The sequence below is a fragment of the Macaca fascicularis genome, chromosome 4 (genome assembly GCF_037993035.2).
Source record: "Macaca fascicularis isolate 582-1 chromosome 4, T2T-MFA8v1.1".
Taxonomy (NCBI): Eukaryota; Metazoa; Chordata; class Mammalia; order Primates; family Cercopithecidae; genus Macaca; species Macaca fascicularis.
This window is the reverse complement of record NC_088378.1, coordinates 5457822-5476625: the sequence shown is the minus strand read 5'-3', so window position 1 is coordinate 5476625 and position 18804 is coordinate 5457822. Positions and strand designations below refer to the sequence as shown.

The 18804-nt window shown below is 49.8% G+C and overlaps 1 protein-coding gene across 10 annotated transcripts in view; it reads right to left on the bottom strand.

Annotated features, from left to right (window-relative positions):
- PDE10A (phosphodiesterase 10A) overlaps positions 1 to 18804 on the bottom strand; it is a 676118-nt gene that overhangs the window by 329867 nt on the left and 327447 nt on the right. For 3 of the 10 annotated variants that reach the window (XR_012433277.1, XR_012433276.1, XM_045390391.3), the window contains exon 1: positions 14215 to 15120. The exons of 3 other annotated variants lie outside the window; for them this stretch is intronic. Coding sequence is in view for 3 of the 7 variants with exons in the window: in XM_045390391.3 (XP_045246326.2) it covers positions 14215 to 15088 (874 nt within the window). In the remaining 4 variants the exon portion in view is untranslated. Of the gene's footprint in view, positions 1 to 7188; positions 7713 to 14214; positions 15513 to 18804 lie in introns of those variants that run through there. 4 more of the 10 variants (XM_074036772.1, XM_045390392.3, XM_005551470.4 and 1 more) reach the window with 3 other exon arrangements.

Sequence of the window (18804 nt, the reverse complement as noted above, 5' to 3'; positions counted from 1 at the left end):
AGTGAAGGCGAAACGTTCAGAGACAGGAGAGGGCAGAGGTGAATTCTTTTGGAGGTGCAGAAGCCCCATAAATGGGGAAAGGGACTACAATAGCCTTTCAAAAAATAGCTTCCCCTAAATGGAAGAAGCATTCTGATGACAATCCTTTTCTTTTTTTTTTTTTTAGTTCTTTTTCCAAAAATTCTTCCCTTTTATTTGCAACACATTTTCCTTTAATTTCTTGCCAAGAAAGTGGAATTGCTTGAGGACTCCAGCCATTTCCTGGTATCAGCGTTTCCAGAAGCTGAACTTCCTGCAACTACAAAGAAACACCTTTCCCAGCCAAATGGATGCTCTCAGCAGCCTTTCTCTTCCTTTCCCGACCGGCACCCCCTTGGACATCACTTGCAGAGGCTGCCTTTTCGGAAAAGACTGTCTCAGAACCCACGGAAACAATGGCTACGTGTCTGGGCACTTGCTCTCCTCAAGGCACTATTGCAAACACTTGCTATATATTACCTCATTTAATCTTCACCCCAATCTTAACGACTGTAGCAAACGAAACAACTGCAATGCAGGAGCTCGGTAATTAAGCACTCTAGGTTATAGTGGTGTTTGTTTAACAAATATAGGCATGCACATCTCTTAACACATCAGACCATCCACTGTTTCTTACTGAGAAGTCACAAAGCACAAGAAAACTAGTGACAAAGGCCAGGAGGATATCAATTAAACAAAGAAAAAAAGAGCAAGGGTGAATTACGTCCCTTTCTACACACATGCCCTCTCTGAAGCTGATCTCCACCTAATAATACTGGCATTCAGAAAACTTTTAGGTCACCCCAAAACCTAGTACTGAATGCCTTATTCTATCAGCCATATGCAGTACTTTCCACCAGACTGCAACACAGATACAAGAAGTCATAACAATTTTGAATCACACACACCTCGCTGAAATACATTTAAAAATGGACCAACACAAAACAAAGAAAATTCAAAAATCACACAGGATAAAAAAATGGACAGATTTCCTAACGATGGCCCTCACAAAAGGAACAGAACAGTGTTACACAACACAGAAAGTGCCAAAGCTCTGCACGCACAGTCAGGTCGCCTGAGAAATGAAATCAAACTAGGGCAGTAATATTATTCACAAAGAATAACCTTTCACACAAAGGCACTCCAGGTGGCTTGCAAAGCCTCTGAAGGATTTCAGTGCTCCACGGAGCGAAAGGACCGCGCAGCCACCTTCTACTCACCCATCCCCATCCCAGGAGCCACTCCAAGAGAGAGAGAGCAATCGCCACCAGGGTTTCCCCAGAAGAGTCTCCTGTGAGAAAGGGGTGCCTTACAGAAAGAGAACTGGGTGAGTGCACACTGACAGGCCTGTGCCTTTCAGAGACTCGGGTGTGCCCCAGGGGTTACCTGAAGAGACCTCCCAAGGAGCTTGCAGCTCCAAGGAGAAGCTTGCAAGGGGAGTGAAGACAGAGGTTTAAAGGTCAGGAAAGGGTTCTCATAAAATCCAGTAACTTGGAAGGAAGTCGCAGCTAAAATAAAACCAAGGAGTGGACTAGAAGGAAATAATATTAAGTGATAAGACAAAGAAAGCTGTCACCATTAGAAGCAGAACACAGGAAAATAAGCAGGATGATATCCAACCCAAGGAGGAAGAGTCAGTGAGGGGACAGCAAAGAGGCCGGCTGAGACACTCCCAGCAACAGCATGAGCTCTAAACCCCAGGGAAATCCAAGGTGGAAGGCAAACATGGGGATCTAAATAACTCCAGTGTCCCCATGAAGGCCCGGCCAGAGGGAAGGCTTTGACCCTCTCGACCTGGGCAGAAAGCTCTCCCAGAGCAGAGTTCTGGTCAATCTAGACCTATAGCCCTGGTATAGAGTGCAAAGCTGCTGAGGAACAGGTACAGGAGTGCCCACTGCCCCTGCTGTCCAGTCAAATAATCAAATCACTGTCACAATAGAATACCTTGTAATAAACTGCTGGGTCCCCCTTTAGTGGTGTCATTAAATGGCAATACCACTTGAGGCTATATTTGCATTCACTGGAGAAGCGCTAGTATCTACAGTTCATGTTTCTACAACAAGGCATCCGGTTTCTTGCTAAAAAGTAGTGATTTCTACCAGATGAAACTGGCTGGGCAGCTCTCCAATGGTTTAAACAATAGTTCACATCTTAAGTATGAAACCATCAACGGCATCAGTCAAAAATTATATTAAAATAGAAGTGTTGTTTTCCATGTTCAAATCTGTGCATGACGTCAGAAAGTAGTTGATAAGATAACCACAAGGGGTAGTGATGCGTGCAATTTTTTAAATATTCATCATTTGACATTTTGGGATCTTGTGTGGGAGAAATAAGTGGGAGGCCAGAGGAAGACAGAAATCAATCAAATTTTAGGGGCTGACAAATGAAACCATGATCCCAGGAGGAAGATCAAAAAAACATGACCCACTAATGAACACGTGAACAACAAAGTAAGGCAATTCAACATTAATTTGATACCACCTGGGTAGCTTCTTGCTAATCCTGAAATTTAATTGTTGAATGGGAAATAAGTTATATCATTCAAAAATCAAAACATATAAGACGGAGTGACACTGAAAAGTCTCCCCACAACTCTGGTTTTCCATCCCCCAGGACCCCTTGTCCCTTCCACCTCCCTTCACTGCCCAGCAAGTGTTACATGAACAGTTTCTTGGGTTTCTTCCCAGTTTCTTTATGCAATCACAAATACAAGTATATGCTTTTATTGTCCTTTCTAACACAAACATGTATGTATCCGAGTGTGTGTATGTATGTTGCTTACACCTCGCTTTTTCCACATAACAGTGTATCTCGAAGATCTTCTGGACATTTGTTTTCACTGCTGCAAATGTTATTTAACCAGGTCCCTACTCGTAGACAGGCCATTAGATTGTTTCCAATGTCCTATTTCAAACAATACTGTACCATATTCATATCTTGTTAAGTCACTTTGCCTATGTGTGAGTATGTCTGAGGGATAAATATCTAGAAGCAGAATTATTGACTCAAGAGGTATATGTTTTTTTTTGTTTTTTTTTTTGAGATGGAGTCTCTCTCTGTCGCCAGGTTGGAGTGCAGTGGCGTGATCTCAGCTCACTGCAACCTCCACCTCCTGGGTTCAAGGGATTCTCCTGCCTCAGCCTCCTAAGTAGCTGGGACTACAGGTGCATGCTACTGTGCCCAGCTAATTTTTGTATTTTTAGTAGAGAGGGGTTTTCACCATGTTGGCCAAGATGGTCTCCATCTCTTGACCTCGTGATCTACCCGCCTCAGCCTCCCAAAGTGCTGGGATTATAGGTGTGAGCCACCACACCCGGCCAACATGCATTTTTAATATTGATGGATACTGCCAAACTGCCTTCCTCGGTAGCTACACCACTTGATACTCCCACCAGGAAGGTACAGAAGCACCTGCCTCCTCGTGGACTTGCCAACAGTGTGTTATGAAGTTCATGAATATTTGCAAATGTCACAGGTGCCATTTTCACAGGTGTTATTTTCAATTGCATTTCTCTTATGTGAATAAGGCTGAGCATCTTTTCATGTTTTTAAAGAGCCATTTACTTCCCTTTCGCTGTGATTTGTCTTGTTCATATCCTTTGACTATTTTTTTATCAGGCTGTTCTTTTTTAGTCATGTCTAAGAGCTCTTTTCTTAATCATTTCTAGGAACTCTTTATATATTAAGAAGGTTAGCACTATGCTGTGATAGGAGCTGTAAGTGTTTTCTCTAGGGCCACAATTCAAGCACAACACAATTGTTAACATGCTGTTGGAGCTTCTGGCATGCTATGGGACTTGGAGAAAGATAGGTGGAGAGGCAGGGGAGGCACCAGGGCCTGGGCAGGAACATGCTAAGACCTGGCTTACAGGATTTTGGGCAATACCAAGGTGTTTCATTTTGTTTTTTGAATGTGGATTAACTTATCAATCTTTTCTTCTGGGTTTTTTGAGTCCCATTTAAAGGGTCTCCCCACTTCAAGGCTAGAAAGGAATTTCCTCATTTTTTTTTCTTTTTATGGTTTCCTTTTTTACATTTAAATATATATATAAATTTCACATTTAAATATACACATAAATATACATACATATGTACACATGTAATCCATTTGGAATTTATCCTGAAGGTCCACTGCATGGAATAATCTATTTTTACTTTTTTCTAGATGACTACTTAGTGTCCCCAAATCATTTATTCAGTAGTCTATCTTTGCTTCTCCTGTATGAAATGACACTTTGAGCATCCTTTAGATTCCGCCATGTGTCTGGGTTTACTACTTTTCTATTCTGTTGCATTCATTTGTCTACCTACCCACATGCCAGTACCACTTGTCTTCATTACTGAGGTTTTATAAGTAGGTCTTTAATCTGTCTTCAAAAATTAGATATATTTAATCATGAGAAGAAGAGTATAGTCCTAAAAAGCCATGATGACTGATCAGACAACTTCTGGTCCTGGACACCAAGAAAATTTGAAATGTATATAACCCTGAGACACCAATACACTATGTAATTACCACGTCCAGGAAGCCATAGTAACTAAGCTCTTTTTTGTCGTTGTTCTTTTTGTCTTTTGAGGCAAGGTCTCCCTCCGTTGCCCAGGCTAGAGTGCAATGGTGTGATCATGGTTCACTGCAGCCTCAACCTCCCGGGCTACTTTTTTTTTTTCTTTTTAGAAACAAGGTCTCACTATGTTAACCAGGCTGATCTAGAACTCCTGGGCTCAAGCAATACTTCCACCTCAGCCTCCCAAAGTGCTAGGATTACAGGCAAGAACCGCCTCGCCCAGCCTTCAAGCCCTTTTGGATATCACTTTAGATGTTTATTTCAGAAGCTACTAAAATATAACACCGAAACACAAATTACATCCTATACAAACAACTACAACTTGAATTCTATATTATCATGCTGCTTTTTCCCATTCTGCACCAGCCTCCACCCATCCCTGGAATGCAACTCTGCAGTTACCTGTTAGTCTGTGTTTTTCCAACAGAGTGAACTGCTCTTTATGCAAAACTGCTTCTTACACAGTACTTACCAACTTTTAAAAGGCCAAATACGCTTGTATTTTTATAAATAATTCATCATACTCAAACACGTCAGCCCTTCATAAGCAACACTTTCGCTTTGCTATGTAGAAATGTTTTCATCAAAGTAAAAAGCTTTTTATCACTGCCCCAGGAAATGCAGCAGAGGCATCCAGAACGCTCTAAACACTTATCTCCCTCCTTCCTGTCAACTCCGGGTGGCTGCTCCATGCCAAGCCATGCCCCAGCAGCTCGCGCATAAGAACACGCTGTGTTCACAGTAGCTCAGAAGCCCCGGTCACTGGTGCCAACGAGTGTATTTGGATCACATGAAAATATGATGCATGAAGCAAAAATGAAGTTTCAAGTCATGCCGGCAAAATTTTACAATCACATTATTTATTTCATTATTTATTTCCCTTTAGGAAAATTAATCTTGTAAAGGACGATTTCAATCATATTCCCTCACTTAAGCGCCTTCACTATTTATTCATTCATTCAACTTATTTTGCTTGGCAACGTGCTAGGCACTGAGGTTAGGAAAATGAATGAAACACACTTCCCACCCGCAAGGAACACGTTGGCTAATAGGAGACAAACATGAAAGCAGACAATCGTAAGCACCAGCAAACGATGGAAGGAGTATGAGCGGACCATGACGAAGCCTGCGAGGATGCAAGGAAAAGGGGTTCCAGGGCACTGGTGGCAACTAAGAGGAAAGACTCGCAGTCAGGAGGACACCATGACACACGGCAGAAGCGGCAGCCATGCGTTAAATCACACTGCAGAAGCGGAGAGAGACCGTGGAAAGGCCAGAGAGCTGCAGGGCCCGAGAGCTCCGCAGGAGCGAAGTGGGACCTCCGTCTCCATCCCGGGGCACAGCTTTCCCCACCATGCGTGCCTCTACCAGCGGCTCTCCAGATCGCCCCTCATCAGGTCTGGATCCCTCATGAGCCAGCAACTCCAGGACAGCAAGGCACAGCTCTGTCCTGGGTTTATATTGCCAGTGATGCAGATGGAAACCAATGAGCAGGAAACATGTGATAAATATCTGTATGTCATGGTATCTTCCCCATACCGTGCCCTCTGGCACCTCCCCACTCCTTCCCCCAATGCAAAGCTGGACTCAGTGCGGAAGGAAGACCTGATCCACCGTGTCAGCTTTCTCCATCCCTTCTTCTCTGCACAAAGCCCCCCAGCCATGAGATCGTCCTACTCCAGGAGCCCTGACTTCTGGCTGCGCATCTTGCGCCTGGCACCTCTGTCCAGGTTCTCTCTCCTCTCTGGAACCCTGCCTCTCTGGAACCTCGCCTCTCTGGAACCTCACTCAACTCCACATATCAAATACTCTTCCGCCCTCAAGACACCACTCCAATTGGACTCTACCGGTCAACTTGCATCAAGATGCGTATCTGAATTGTGCGTACCTTTGTGTTTGGTATATTTTTTAAATGCAGGGTGTATTAACATTTACTCTGCCAGCCCTTACTCCGATCCCCCCTGCACACCGGTACTGCATGTCTTCCTAAACTATTAAATTAATGGCATTACTTTCCTTCTAAAACGTTCCCAGTCACTCCCACCATCCTCCTCATCGTCCTGTTCCTAGCATCCCAATTCCAGTCTCAGCAAGGCTGGGCCATCCCCTGGCAGCTGGCCTCCCGTTCTCCCCCACCCCACCCCTGCTTCCCCAGGCCCCACTCTCCTCCTCGGCTCATTCTCAGGTGGCCACAGTCCCGTCCAGCTGGGAGAAATGGGGGCCAGAAGCTGGGGAAAGCACTGTGAATTTTCCACCTTCACAGCAGCGCCCACACTGGCTCCTTCCAAGGTTCCCTCTCTGAGGAAGAGGTTTCCTTCTAGCGTCCAAAGCCATCTCATGTCCCCCACATTCTACTCGTCCTGTTCTCTTTAAGGTTTGTTTCTACCTATCTTCCTATTTCTTCAAGCTCCTTTTCTTCACCAAATCAACATTCCCAAGTCAATGCTCCATGCAGAAAAAGCCGGCATCTACCTGCCCATGGCTGAGGTTCAAACAGCCCCGTCTGCCATCCTCACCACAGTGGCATCAGGTATTATCCATGCCACTCCACTGCAATCTCCCGACCAAGGCCACGGACGACCTCCTTGCTGCTGGAACTCACCTGCTCTTTGGAGCATCTGGCTTCTTTCCTCTTGAGGCTCGGCTTCTGAACTCCAGGGCGTGCTCCCTTCCATCTCCGGATGTCCCCGGGTCACTCCTCTCCAGGGTGCTCCATAGCTCTGCCTTCTTCTGTCCTATCCTCTGGCTTCTGCTCACTCCCACTATTCACTCCTGGTCTCCATTCACGATTGTGGCTTCAGCGACTACCTTGGTGTTGCACAGTCCAAATCTCTCTCTCTAATCCGGTTCATAGCACGGAATTCCAGAGGGCCATCCGTTCGTGTGTCAAACTTCAGCCAGGCACTTACATTGCACCCAGCTATGGTTCATTAACCAACTCCGTCTGTATTTCCCTCAGAGTCAAAATGTCAGAGGCATCTATATACTGTCCTTGGGGGCATCCAATCCCATGATTTTAGATGCTGTGACTGCAGTTTCTATGCTGCGGTCTTGAACGATTCTTTGGATCAAATCCTCCCAGGCTTTGTTTATCCAACTGCCTTCCTAGCATAGGCATCTCAGACTGAACACCACCAAACGCCACGCCTGGTTCCTTGCGCACCCCACGTGCTCCTCCTCCAGGCTTCCCATCCCAATCCCAGTGAACGGCCCCACCATTTACCAAATCTTTCCAGCCAAAAACCCAGGCGTGGATTCTTGATTCCTCTCTCTCCCTTGACTCCCCGTATCCAACCCACCTGCAGGTCTTACACACGCCGCCTCCAAACACCTCCTGAACCACTACGGCATTTTGCTTCTATTATCATCGCTGTGATCCCAGTCACCATTGCTCTTGTCTTGACTATGACGGTAGCTTCCATGGACTCCCTGTATCCATGACAGCTCCCTTGATTCATTCACCCAGAATGAGCTTCTGAGATAATAAACCATGGATCACTCACCTGCTCAAAACCTCCCCAAAACCTCTGCCTTCATCCAGAGTAAACTGCAGTTTTTTCCTCTGACTGCAAAGCCTTCATCCAGCCCATTTGCCACTTCACGTGCCACTGTCTGGTGGGCTCAGCTCCAGCAGCACGGCCCTCATCCCGCATCTCTGCCTTGTGAGTCCCCTTTGCCTAGGGTGCTTTTCCCCTGATAACTGAATGGCCTTGTCATTCAGAGGCCATTTCTACTGCCCCTGTGAAGAGAGACCTGCACAGAACAAGGCAAGGAGCCACACAGCCGCACAGGCCACTCTCAGTGTGCATTCGCTGTGCAGCTCTCTTGGTATTTTTTGTTTCTGGTTCTTGTCTGCACCACCAGAATGCGGGCACCATACAAGCAGAGACCATCCCTACTACCAAGGAGGCTGCTTAACACATAGTAGGTGCTCAATTCTCATACTTCCCATTCTGATACCTCTTTCTCTAGGCATATAACTACTCCCATTCCAACCCCAACACACACACACACACACACAACTTTCCAATCCAGAAACTGAGGAGTCAGATGTCTCCTGCCTTATCTAACCAGCCACCCAGATGTCTGATTAACTGCTACCTCCTGCTTGTATCTCTCCCGACCATTCATGTGCATGGCCCCGTCTCTGGTCCAACTCCCACCTCTTCTCACGTGCCAAGGACTCTGCCACCAAGATCAGCCCTATCCCTCCAGTCACACAGAATCCTAGCTCCAGCACGGAGGGCATTCTTTCTACCTGTCTTCCATAGCTGTTTCTATACAGTCGTCTGAGGGGTCATTGTAAAGTATCCTTAGCTTAGCCTAAATAATCCTCTGTCCTGTCTTATCACCCGGGTCCCCAACCTACCACCTGTCCAGGCTGCTTTCCACCCTGCAACCTCAGAAGATCCTTTTCCCTTGGCTTCAGAAGGTCCTTCCCAGACTTCTCGCAAAACTAAGGCACTGCCTCTTCCCACCTTGTGAAACCTTTCCAGGACCTCCCAGTCAGAGGCCATCTGCTTCTCACTGTCTGCAGAGTGCCCTGCAGCCTGTCTGTGGGTAAGCGTGTCTGTGAACTCTCGTCCATCTCTCCCGTAAGCTGCGTGCTCCTCGAATAACTGATATTGTCTCATACACCTCGGAATCCTGAGTCCGTAGAACAGAGGCTCATACAAAGGAAGCTTTCAAAGAGTGCTCGTCGATTTCTAGGTTTCTTGAAGACAGGCAACATGTTTGGTTCTGTTTAGATTTGTTTTGGCTTTCATCTCTGAATTTCCAACACAAGTATTTGAGTACCTTCTCTCTGTGTGTCAGCCACTGTTAAGAGTCTCAGGGAAACAACCAAAAAGACACCTGCCCTCAGGTTCTCACGGAGCTTCCTTTCCAGAGAGGGAAGGCAGGCAATAAACAGATAAGCCAGTAAGTGAGCAAGATAATTTCAGCAAGTGGTGAGTGCTACAAAGAAAACAAGAGTACTGGATATCTTCTGCCTTCCTTGCAAGATTATGAGTTCCTCTGTCACTGTGGAGTTTTCCTTTAGGCAGACTTAGAGACATGATCAGCTGGAGGAGTCTAATTTACATTTTAAAAGGAAATTAAAATGTTTTGAATTACAACTAAGAGTTTTCCTTTTAAGGGAAAATACTCCGTTTTACATGAAAATTATTTTTTTCTCTCAGATTGCATCAGCTGTTTTGAAACAAACAAAAATTAACAATGTATTCGTTGGTGAAATGTGCACCACACTATGTTTAACCTGCTTTATAGTAAACAAAATCCTAATATTTGCTTGACTATCTATTGCACTGATTTTTTTTTTTCCTATTGGAGTGGAAAAAGTTTTACGTGCAGAAATTATCTAAGACTAATAGGCCGATTGGGATAGCAGATGACACCATCTTCTAAAGTTTCTACTGCTTCTCATTTGAATTTTCTCATGTACGTTTCTCAAAACTAAAAGTGCAATTTCTTGAAAGTAAGCATTGATAACCTAAAGAATCCCACCAGTTTAAACAGCTCTGCCCTTTGGCCTTAAGTCCTTTCTGATTTCCCTACCAAAAAATAGGTCACCCTTCCACAGAGGACTGTGACACTCATGTCCACACCCTGGCTCTGTAAGAAAAAGTCACACCTTGCTTTGTTGGTCATCTTTGTAGGTGTCCATAGCTATATTTCAAGTCCTTTGAGGGACCTGGTATCATTAATTTAACCTCCCTCAAACAATTTACACTCAGTAGGTACTCAACAAGTGTCTATGAGTTGGCTGTTGGCTGATTTAGACCCATTTCTACCGCTGAGTGTTGTTCCTGCATTGTTCTGCGACCTCCATCTCCCTGAGCCCACAAACAGAAGTTAAAGGCGAAGTCTAGTGTAGTTTGTACGTGTTAAACACATTTGCTCTTAAAAGAGATCGTATTTATCTCAGTTTGTTCAAGTGTTGGTCGCACGGTATCTTATGTCTCAAGAAACAGTAAGAGTAGTTACTGATGAGTGCGGAGCACATTTAAACTCCACAATTCCTGGGAACATACACACCTCCTGTTTTGAATATTTGGGAAATATACAACCAATTGTACTCTGAAGCTATCTGCAGTCTGCATTCACAATTTTATTTTCCTAACTTTCTTGGTATCCTCCTTGACCAACCGGGGTTTTCCTTTGTCTTTATCTCTTTATGTCATCAGAGTAGCTAACCAGGGAAACACAAACAGAGAGAGGTGCAGGTGTATTTGTGGCTTCTGACTCTTCTCCTTATTCACAGGTGTGCCTCAGAGTTTCTAATCTCGGCACATCCTGCAGCCGTGTTACATCAGGGCAGCCACAGTGACCACTAGCGCAGACAATCTGGTCTAGACAAATGCCACTCACACTGGTTTGTCCCACGTTACTTCTCCTCTCTCCACTGCACAAGCAAACACTGGGCTCTCCAGACACAAGAGTATTTCCTACCCCAATGGCAACTTTGCTAACAATGAAGTATGAAGCTGGGTGCCTGAGGAAGAGCCCAGAGGTCAGCAATTAAGAGGCAGATGGCAGGAGATGAGGTGAAGTCAGGAATGGCCTGATAAGGGCAGAGTAAGGGCACTGGGCATGGTGGCCACTGACCTCTGGACATTAATGTCAAACCTGCTTCTAGGGTACTCCATCTCTATTACTGGATGGCGAACACCTCCCACAGCAGCTTCGTGGCTTCTACTAGGCTTCTTTCTTTCTTTCTGTCTCTGGGGCCTGGGTCCTGGCAGTAGCTCTTACTAAGTGTTGTTTGGTGCATGAGTGAGCGAACCAGCCGGTCAGTGTGAAGAGCCAAAACGCAGAGCTAAAATGGACAGAAGCAGAGCTGGCATGTCATACCCTCTACACATGATTTGCTTTTGATGGTAATAAAAATAAAACCAGCATTCATACAAACTGTAACTGGACAAAACAGCCTTTGCATGACAACTTGCATATCAGACCAACAGAAGATCAAACTGAAAGAAAAAAAAAAAAGGGAATAACACTCAACAATTAGACACATTTGTATGCATTTGGGCATTTTTAAATTTTTAGGGAATCTAGAAATTCTTTTTCAAAAGACTGATTTTTTAAACGACAAATAGCACAAAAATCTGTCAAACGTCGGTACTTTAGCAATTCAGACCAGTGGCTTGTCATGCAGCAACACATAGAAATAAAGACCCAAAAAGTAGAGGTAAGAGTGTCAGAGCAGAAACTGGCTACTCTCCTTTAAGAATCCATCTATCCCCTTCCCAAGCTTGAGTGAAGTGGGTCTGATAATTGATTTTGTTTAAAAGTATCTTCTTGTTTACTACCTTAGTCATGTCCCAAATAAGACTGTCCTAACCTTTTGCTCCTGTTCAAGCCCAAAGCTACTGCTCAGGGCAGGGTATGGGGCAAGGAGGCCGCTCTTGAGTGTTCCCTGATGAATATGGTTTCTCTGACGCACCAGCTTCTCCTGGCTGGGCCTTTCTGCAGAACAGACCCTTCTCCTCTCCAGGTATTGTCTTCCTAAAGGGAGAGCGTCCTAGGAATCCCAAGAGAACTCCACCCTCTAACCAGAGCTGCAGATCTCTCTTCCCCTCCAAAACATCCAGCATGGCCCTGAACACACGAGCCAACAGCAGTTCCAGCAGCACCAACAGAAGCCCCATCATTTCAGGACCAGGGGCTTTTTCCAGAAGCCTGGAATCCCGTGCCTCAGTAGCACCCTTTCCCCCAGAGCAGCCTGTCACTGCAAGGCAGAGCTGACTTCAACTCCCCACCCCAAATCAAAAGTCAACTGAGAAAAGTAGATGTTTATTTTTTTAAGAAAGAATTCACAAGCCCACCAGTTAAGGTACCGGGAGGAACCCCAGTCCTAGACCAGGCCTATAGGCTGATCCCAAAACCCCCGGAGAGGTGGTGGGGCCCCATCCTCTACCACCTTCAATGCGTGGCCAAGGGACACTTCAGTAAGGAAAAGTGCTTCTACTGACCACATCTCTGGCCAACAGAGAAGGCCACATGCTCTGTCCATGCACACCCATCTCCACACCCCTTCCCCACCTAGACTGCAGCGGGGTTGGGAGGCAGACACCTGGGGGAGGACTTGCGGGTCAGCTGGGAGCACTTCACCCACGCCCGGCCAGCCAATCAAGTGAGAGCAGCGAGCCCTCACAGGTGTGCGAGAGGCCGCTGACCACGCGGCCGCCGTGGACTGGCCCATGCCCGGGAACCGGGGTTGCAAGGAGCGGCCTATCCTGGCGCGAATACGCTCGCCAGCCGGGGGAGTGCACCCCAATGGTGCCTGGGCGGGCGGTGAGCTTTGGCCGCAGGGAGGGGCTCGACCTCGGGTGCCCTAGAGACCCGGGTGGGCCAAAGCCTGGGAGTAAGCCGCAGTTGGGAGCGGGAAACCGAAACAGCAATCCTGGAAGAGCGTCGGCCCGGAGAAGGCGCCGCGGAAACGCGGCTCCTAAGCGAGACTCAGACAAAGGCTCGGGTGCGCACGCGGTGGACGGTGGCTCCGGAGCCGCGCTCTGGGCCGCGGGAAACCGCGCCCGCCCCGACTGGCGCCGGAGTCGCCCGGGGACCCATGGGCGCGACCTCCTGGACCAGGAGGTGCTCCCACCCGGCCCCGCCGCGGTCTTCCCGTCCTCACCCTGCTCGCCCTCCATCCGCGACCGCGACGCCCCCCTCCTCTGCGCACCGGGCGCCTCCTCTTTCCTCACCGTCTCCCGCCTGCCTGGTTCCTTCTGGCGAACCCCTACCTTGACTTTTCTGCTCAGTCTTGTCCCCCAACCCCGTGACACGCCTTCTACCACCTCTGCCCCAGCGCGCTCTCAGCCCCGCTCCCGCGGGTGGCGAGGAGGAGTGGCCACGCACAGTGGGCCTGGGGGCGCATCCCGCGAGTCGGAGGCGGCGGCGCTTTTCTCTTCCACCCTAGCGACCTATTGTCCTTCCCTTTTTTCTACCAGCCCGGACCCCAGAGAAGCCCGGGACCAACAGGATGCGGCCCGGGGTGGGGATGCGTCCCCTGGGTGGAGGTGCACCCGTTTCCACCCCGCCAGTCCACGCTCTGGATGCCGGTCACTGCGAGGGGTGGGAGGCCGGGCGCCCACTCCGAGTCCCGGAGAACTGCGGTGCCTTCACAGTTGGAAACGCGGGGTTCCGAGGCCCTGGCCTCCCTCACCGCGGCTACAGGGACCCGGTGGGCTGGACCCCCAAGTAGAAGGAAGCGCATCTGCTCCAGCCAAGTGGCCACAGGCTCAAGAGGGAGGAACCTAAGTGGTCACAAAGTTTAGAGTATAAATACGCGCCGGACGAGTGTGGCCAGAAACGCCACGAGGGGCGGAGAAGCAGCCGGCAGGTCCCGCTCGAAACGCCCAGCTCCCGCCGCCCTCCTGGGCCGCCCTTTCCCCGAGCGCACGCGAAGCCTGAGAAACCCCGGCGTCCCTGCGCGGCCGAAGCTCCCGCGCTTCGCCAGGGGCACCGGCTCCTCCCCTCCAGAGAAGCCCGCTGGGCGCTCCACGCCCAGGCACGGGCACCTCGCTCGACACCCGCTTCCCACCCAGCAGTCCAAGCCCCCCACCTGCCCCCTAGGGGATGAGGAGCCGCCCCACCACCGGGGAACGGGGAGCAGGCCACTTACTGGGGCTCAGGAAGCACTCAGTCAGCCTTCGGAAGCAGCTCGCATTATTAGAAGGTCCATCTTCCATGTCGGAGCCGAAGAGCAGCGCGGCCGCGGCGGCGAGGGCGAAGCCGGCGCCCTGGGGACGCCGCGGAGTTCGGCCGCCGCCGCCTGGGCCGGCGCCGGGGAAGCCGGGGGAGCCCGCGCGGCGGGCGGCCTGGCCGAGTGGGAGCCGGGGCGGCGGCGGCGGCCGGGGCCCTGCACGGGCTGGGAGAAGCAAGCCCTGGAGCGCAGGCGAGAGGAAGAGCCGCCGCCGCCCGCCGCCGCTGCCGCTGCCACCGCCGCCGCGGTGACTACTGCTGGTGGGGACGCTCAAGGGAGCTGCCTCTTGTCGTCCTCCTCCTCCTCCGCCAGCATCGCCGCCTCCTCCCGCCGCCGCCGCCGCCGCCGCTGCGCCCTCCCTTCCTGGGAGACGCACGGGGAGGTGAAAGGCAGATGAGGAGGGGAGAAAAGAGGGAGGGGGCGGGGGGGGCGGCGGCCAGAAGTAAAAGGAAGATGGAGAGGAGGAGGGGACCCGGGAGGAGAAGGCGAGCGCCAAGGGAGCGCGGGCCGCGACCCAGCCGCAACCGCCGCCGCGCGCAGAGAGGGCGCCGGGGCCCCCAGCTGGGCTGGCGCGGCCTGCGGAGGAGGGGGGCGGGCGCGGGGGCGCGGCGCGCTCGGCCCGGCCGCGGCCAGGCCACTCGGGGGCCAGGCCCGGGCCCGCCGCTCTCCCCCCGCCGGCCGCGCTGCGCCGGGGTTCCAGGCGGAGTTTGCCGGGGCCGCAGCCCGGCTCGTCCCCTGCCGCTGGCGGGGGACCCTGGGGGCGGGGAGCAAGAGGCTCCTCGGGGCTGGCCATGGTTCCTCCCCGGGCCGCGGAGGGGGCAGGCCGCCGGCGGGAGGGGCGAGGGGGGCCGGGGCTCGGTGGGCTCCGCCCCCGCAGGACCTGCCCACCCTTGCCGGCCGCCCGAACCGCTGCCTGGTCCTCCTCTCTGGTATTCGGCTTCCCTCCCAGTCTAGTCTTCACATTGTGCTCGGCTTAGGCTGCGGGAGGACCCGGGGCCGGGGGCCAGGCCCCGGCGACGGCGCCTGGCTACCCTCAGGCGCGCACAATCGGCGTCCTCCCGGGCCGGGGAGAGGGACGGCGGAGACCCTCCTTGCAGGCGTGGCGTGGTGTGTGCGCGCTCCGGCGGCTGAGCCTCGGCGGCTGCTCGAAAGCAGCGGAAAAAAGCGCCGCAGTGCCGCTGCCCGTGGAGGCGGTGGTGGCGGCGGCGGCAGAAGACGCCCACTGGCGGAGCAGGCGCTCCCCACGCCGCCGCCGCCGCCGCCTTCCGCGCCCACGTAGCGCGCCCCGAGGGACTCGGCCCCTGCGCCAGGCTCCCGCACCCGAGTGAGCCTCTGCGCGCTGCCTGCACCCGGGGCCGGGGAGGGCGGATGGAGCAACAGCTGCGTCTCTGCCCGGCCTTGTCACATCTGGGTCCGGTGTTCCGGAATCTAAATCCTGAGTCCTGCAGCTGCTCCAGCTGTGCGTTGCTGGGCGAGCCACGTCGGCCTGCCAGTTGCCCAAGCCAGGGAATCCTCCTGGTGGCGGGCCAGCAGCTCCAACCCAGCTGTGCTCAGTCAGAGCTCCCGGGAGAGAGTTCCAACTCGGACCTTTGGTTGGAGTTTAAATCAACTCACAGTGTTTCCCATAAAGTAGGGTTTGCAATACGGTTCCTCCCCAGGACTCCCTTTCGGATACTCGCTTTAAAACCAACTTCTTGTGCACAAGCCCAGTTTGCGTTGGTTGGGCTTAGAGAACGGAAAGGGCAAACTGTGGCCAAAATGAGCAAGACTGAGAGATCATTGTCCCAAACCCTGAGACCGCCTTGCCATCTGCGGCTTTCTTGGACACCCCCATCCCCTTCCGTACCAATGAATCCAGGCAGTTGCCACTGAAGGGAAATGAGCCACCCAATGGGCGCTCAGAACTAGGAGCCGCCAGAAGTTTGGGGAAGTTGGAGCGCAAGAGCGCACACAGATGCGCAGGTGTCCGCGTTCGGGCAGGCACGCGCTGCGGGGCCACCGTGGCGCGCTGGGTCGGAGGAGGGACGGTGGCTCTTCTGTCCCACGGTGGCACGGGCTGTCCGGACTGTCTGGACGAGTCACCTTCCCCGGAGTGGAGCACACGCGCCAAAGCCCAGCTTTCACGAAGGGCCAAACGGGCGCGCGCTACGGTGCAGCAACCGGGCTGACCCAGGGCCCTGGGCTCCCGGTGTGTGCCAGGTCCCGGGGCCATTTCTCGCCCGCCACATTTTCTTCTTTCTATCCAGTTTCACATGTATTTTTATTTGAAGCGTGCTCCAGATTCCTCACTAGTCAATGCTTTCCCCGACTCCCATCTAAACTCCCCACAATGGAAAATAACACTTCTGTATTTGCACCAAGCTGAGCAGTTGGGATGCGAGGGACATGCTGGGGCTCCCCTCCCCCAGTAAAATCCACAGATGTCTCCGCGATTGCCGGATGGATTCTGAGCGTCGCGTGTAACGGGCAACAGCCTTGGCACTCACTAGGTCAGAATCCCTATATTTGTGGAAGAAGAAAATGATTCCAGTGACTCTTACCTTAGGGGCGCTGCCCTTGTTTCTTAATTTTTTCGGCAAAGAAAAAACTAAAATGATTGAGCCAGGCTGCCGGCAGCCTCCCGGCTTCACGCTTCTCTGGCCGTGCAGATTCCATTCCAGTTACTTTGCTGCGAGTCTGCAGTTTGTGCCGTCGTGGCTGCACCAGGCAGCAAGGGTCTGGGGGCTGCCCACACGTTTAGGGAAGACGAGTTTCTCCTCGAGTATTTATTGTTCATTCCTTTACACGCAAAATTGTTTCTCCTTGTCATTTAAGTTTCTTTATTTGCATCTTGGAGTTATTAAAACTATTTTTCAGTTCCAAGAAAATATAAATTTAACTTGCCTATAAGCCCCCTTGTGAGCGCAGGAGACGGGGTGGGAAACACCAAATATTTGTCCTGGGATTCCTTATTAAATCAGGAGGCAACCTTTAGAATTTTCATTAACCCTTTCCCAGAATCAACCTCCTGTTTACCTTTCGTCCTTTTCTCCAAGTGCTTGCTGGAAGGGACGTTTTCCTGGACAAATTAAAAATCACAAAGCATAACAACGGAAGAGAAAACAACTTGAGGAGGGGTTTACTGATTCGCTCTGAGATTTTCATACATGATCTCCCTCCTTCATCCTGGTGTCCACGTTTGTTACTGTAAGTCTCAGAGGCATTCAGTCACTTTCTCTCCTTCATGAACTTTGCTTAGTTGAAGACTTTAATGACAAAGGCGCAGACATACAGGCTCCGTCACTCACCCGTGCTCAGGTGCTGCGCGCCTGGAGAATGCGCTGCTTGCGGATTCCTTTCCTTCCCTTTGAGTTTCTTTACTGACATATCAGAAAAAGGAGAGGGCTGTGACACTACACCTTTGTTACTCCAAACCTTTTGTGAATAAAGGCACCGGCCCATAACTGAGGGAACACTGCGTTCTGACAGTTCCCATAAAGGCTGCAATATAGTTACATGACAAAAGGTTATTAGACTATAACACAATGTAAGCATACTGTCATTAGGAGAAGAGGAAGAGCGATGGCAGAAATGCACAATGTTGCAGTGCGCTCGGTAAAATAAACCATTTTCCTTACTTTCAGCTGAGGAAATTCCAAGCCCACGTTGCAAAGAAAAAAAAAAACTAAAAGAATATTAAGAGGGTAGTTAACACCAGATGCCAAAATAATGATGACCATCATTTTAAAAGAATATAAAACATTTGTCTCTGCCTTTTACCAAGGAAAATGATCAAGAGTTTTTTATTGCTAATGAAACTTTAAATTAATGGAGCTATACAACCATAAGTACATTTAAATTCTCCAAACATTCTTCTATATGTTGTTATTTTTAAATCAAGTTAATTCTATATTACTTTTAGTATTTATGCCTAACATTTATTTACAGAGGAAATAATATCTGCCTGATTGTTACTTAATTTGGATTTTATGTTCATAAAAACATGCGTCTAAGTAGAGCCTAAGAAATTTTTAAATGAGGATTTTCCTTTAAAAAGTATGAAATTTCTTCATGATAATTTAACCATGCACCCATTTTAATAATCTAAGAGTTAGGTTTGTAACTAACATGGTTAATATTTTATGAACTTTTTGGTAAACGTGCAAGTCTGTGTCTTAACTGATTTTATTTTACAACTGTGGGCATTAGGACTTACAGTTGTAAATTTCACATCATTGATTCTTGAAAACCCTGTTTCCTTTTTAAAATAATAACCTTTCTTTATGAATATATAAAACCAAAGAAAACTAAATGTTAAACTCATCTACTTATACAGATGTCTACCAAAATGCATGTTCTCTTTACTGTGATTTTAATTTTTGTAACTTATTTAAAATGCACAGCAAAATAAATCACAAGCAAGTGTCTGTTGTTCCCAAGCTCAATAAAATCATGTGAGTTTTACATGTCGGACTTTTTCCATTTAATAGCTACTAAATTAATGTAAATGTCATTCAGGGGTGATGTGTC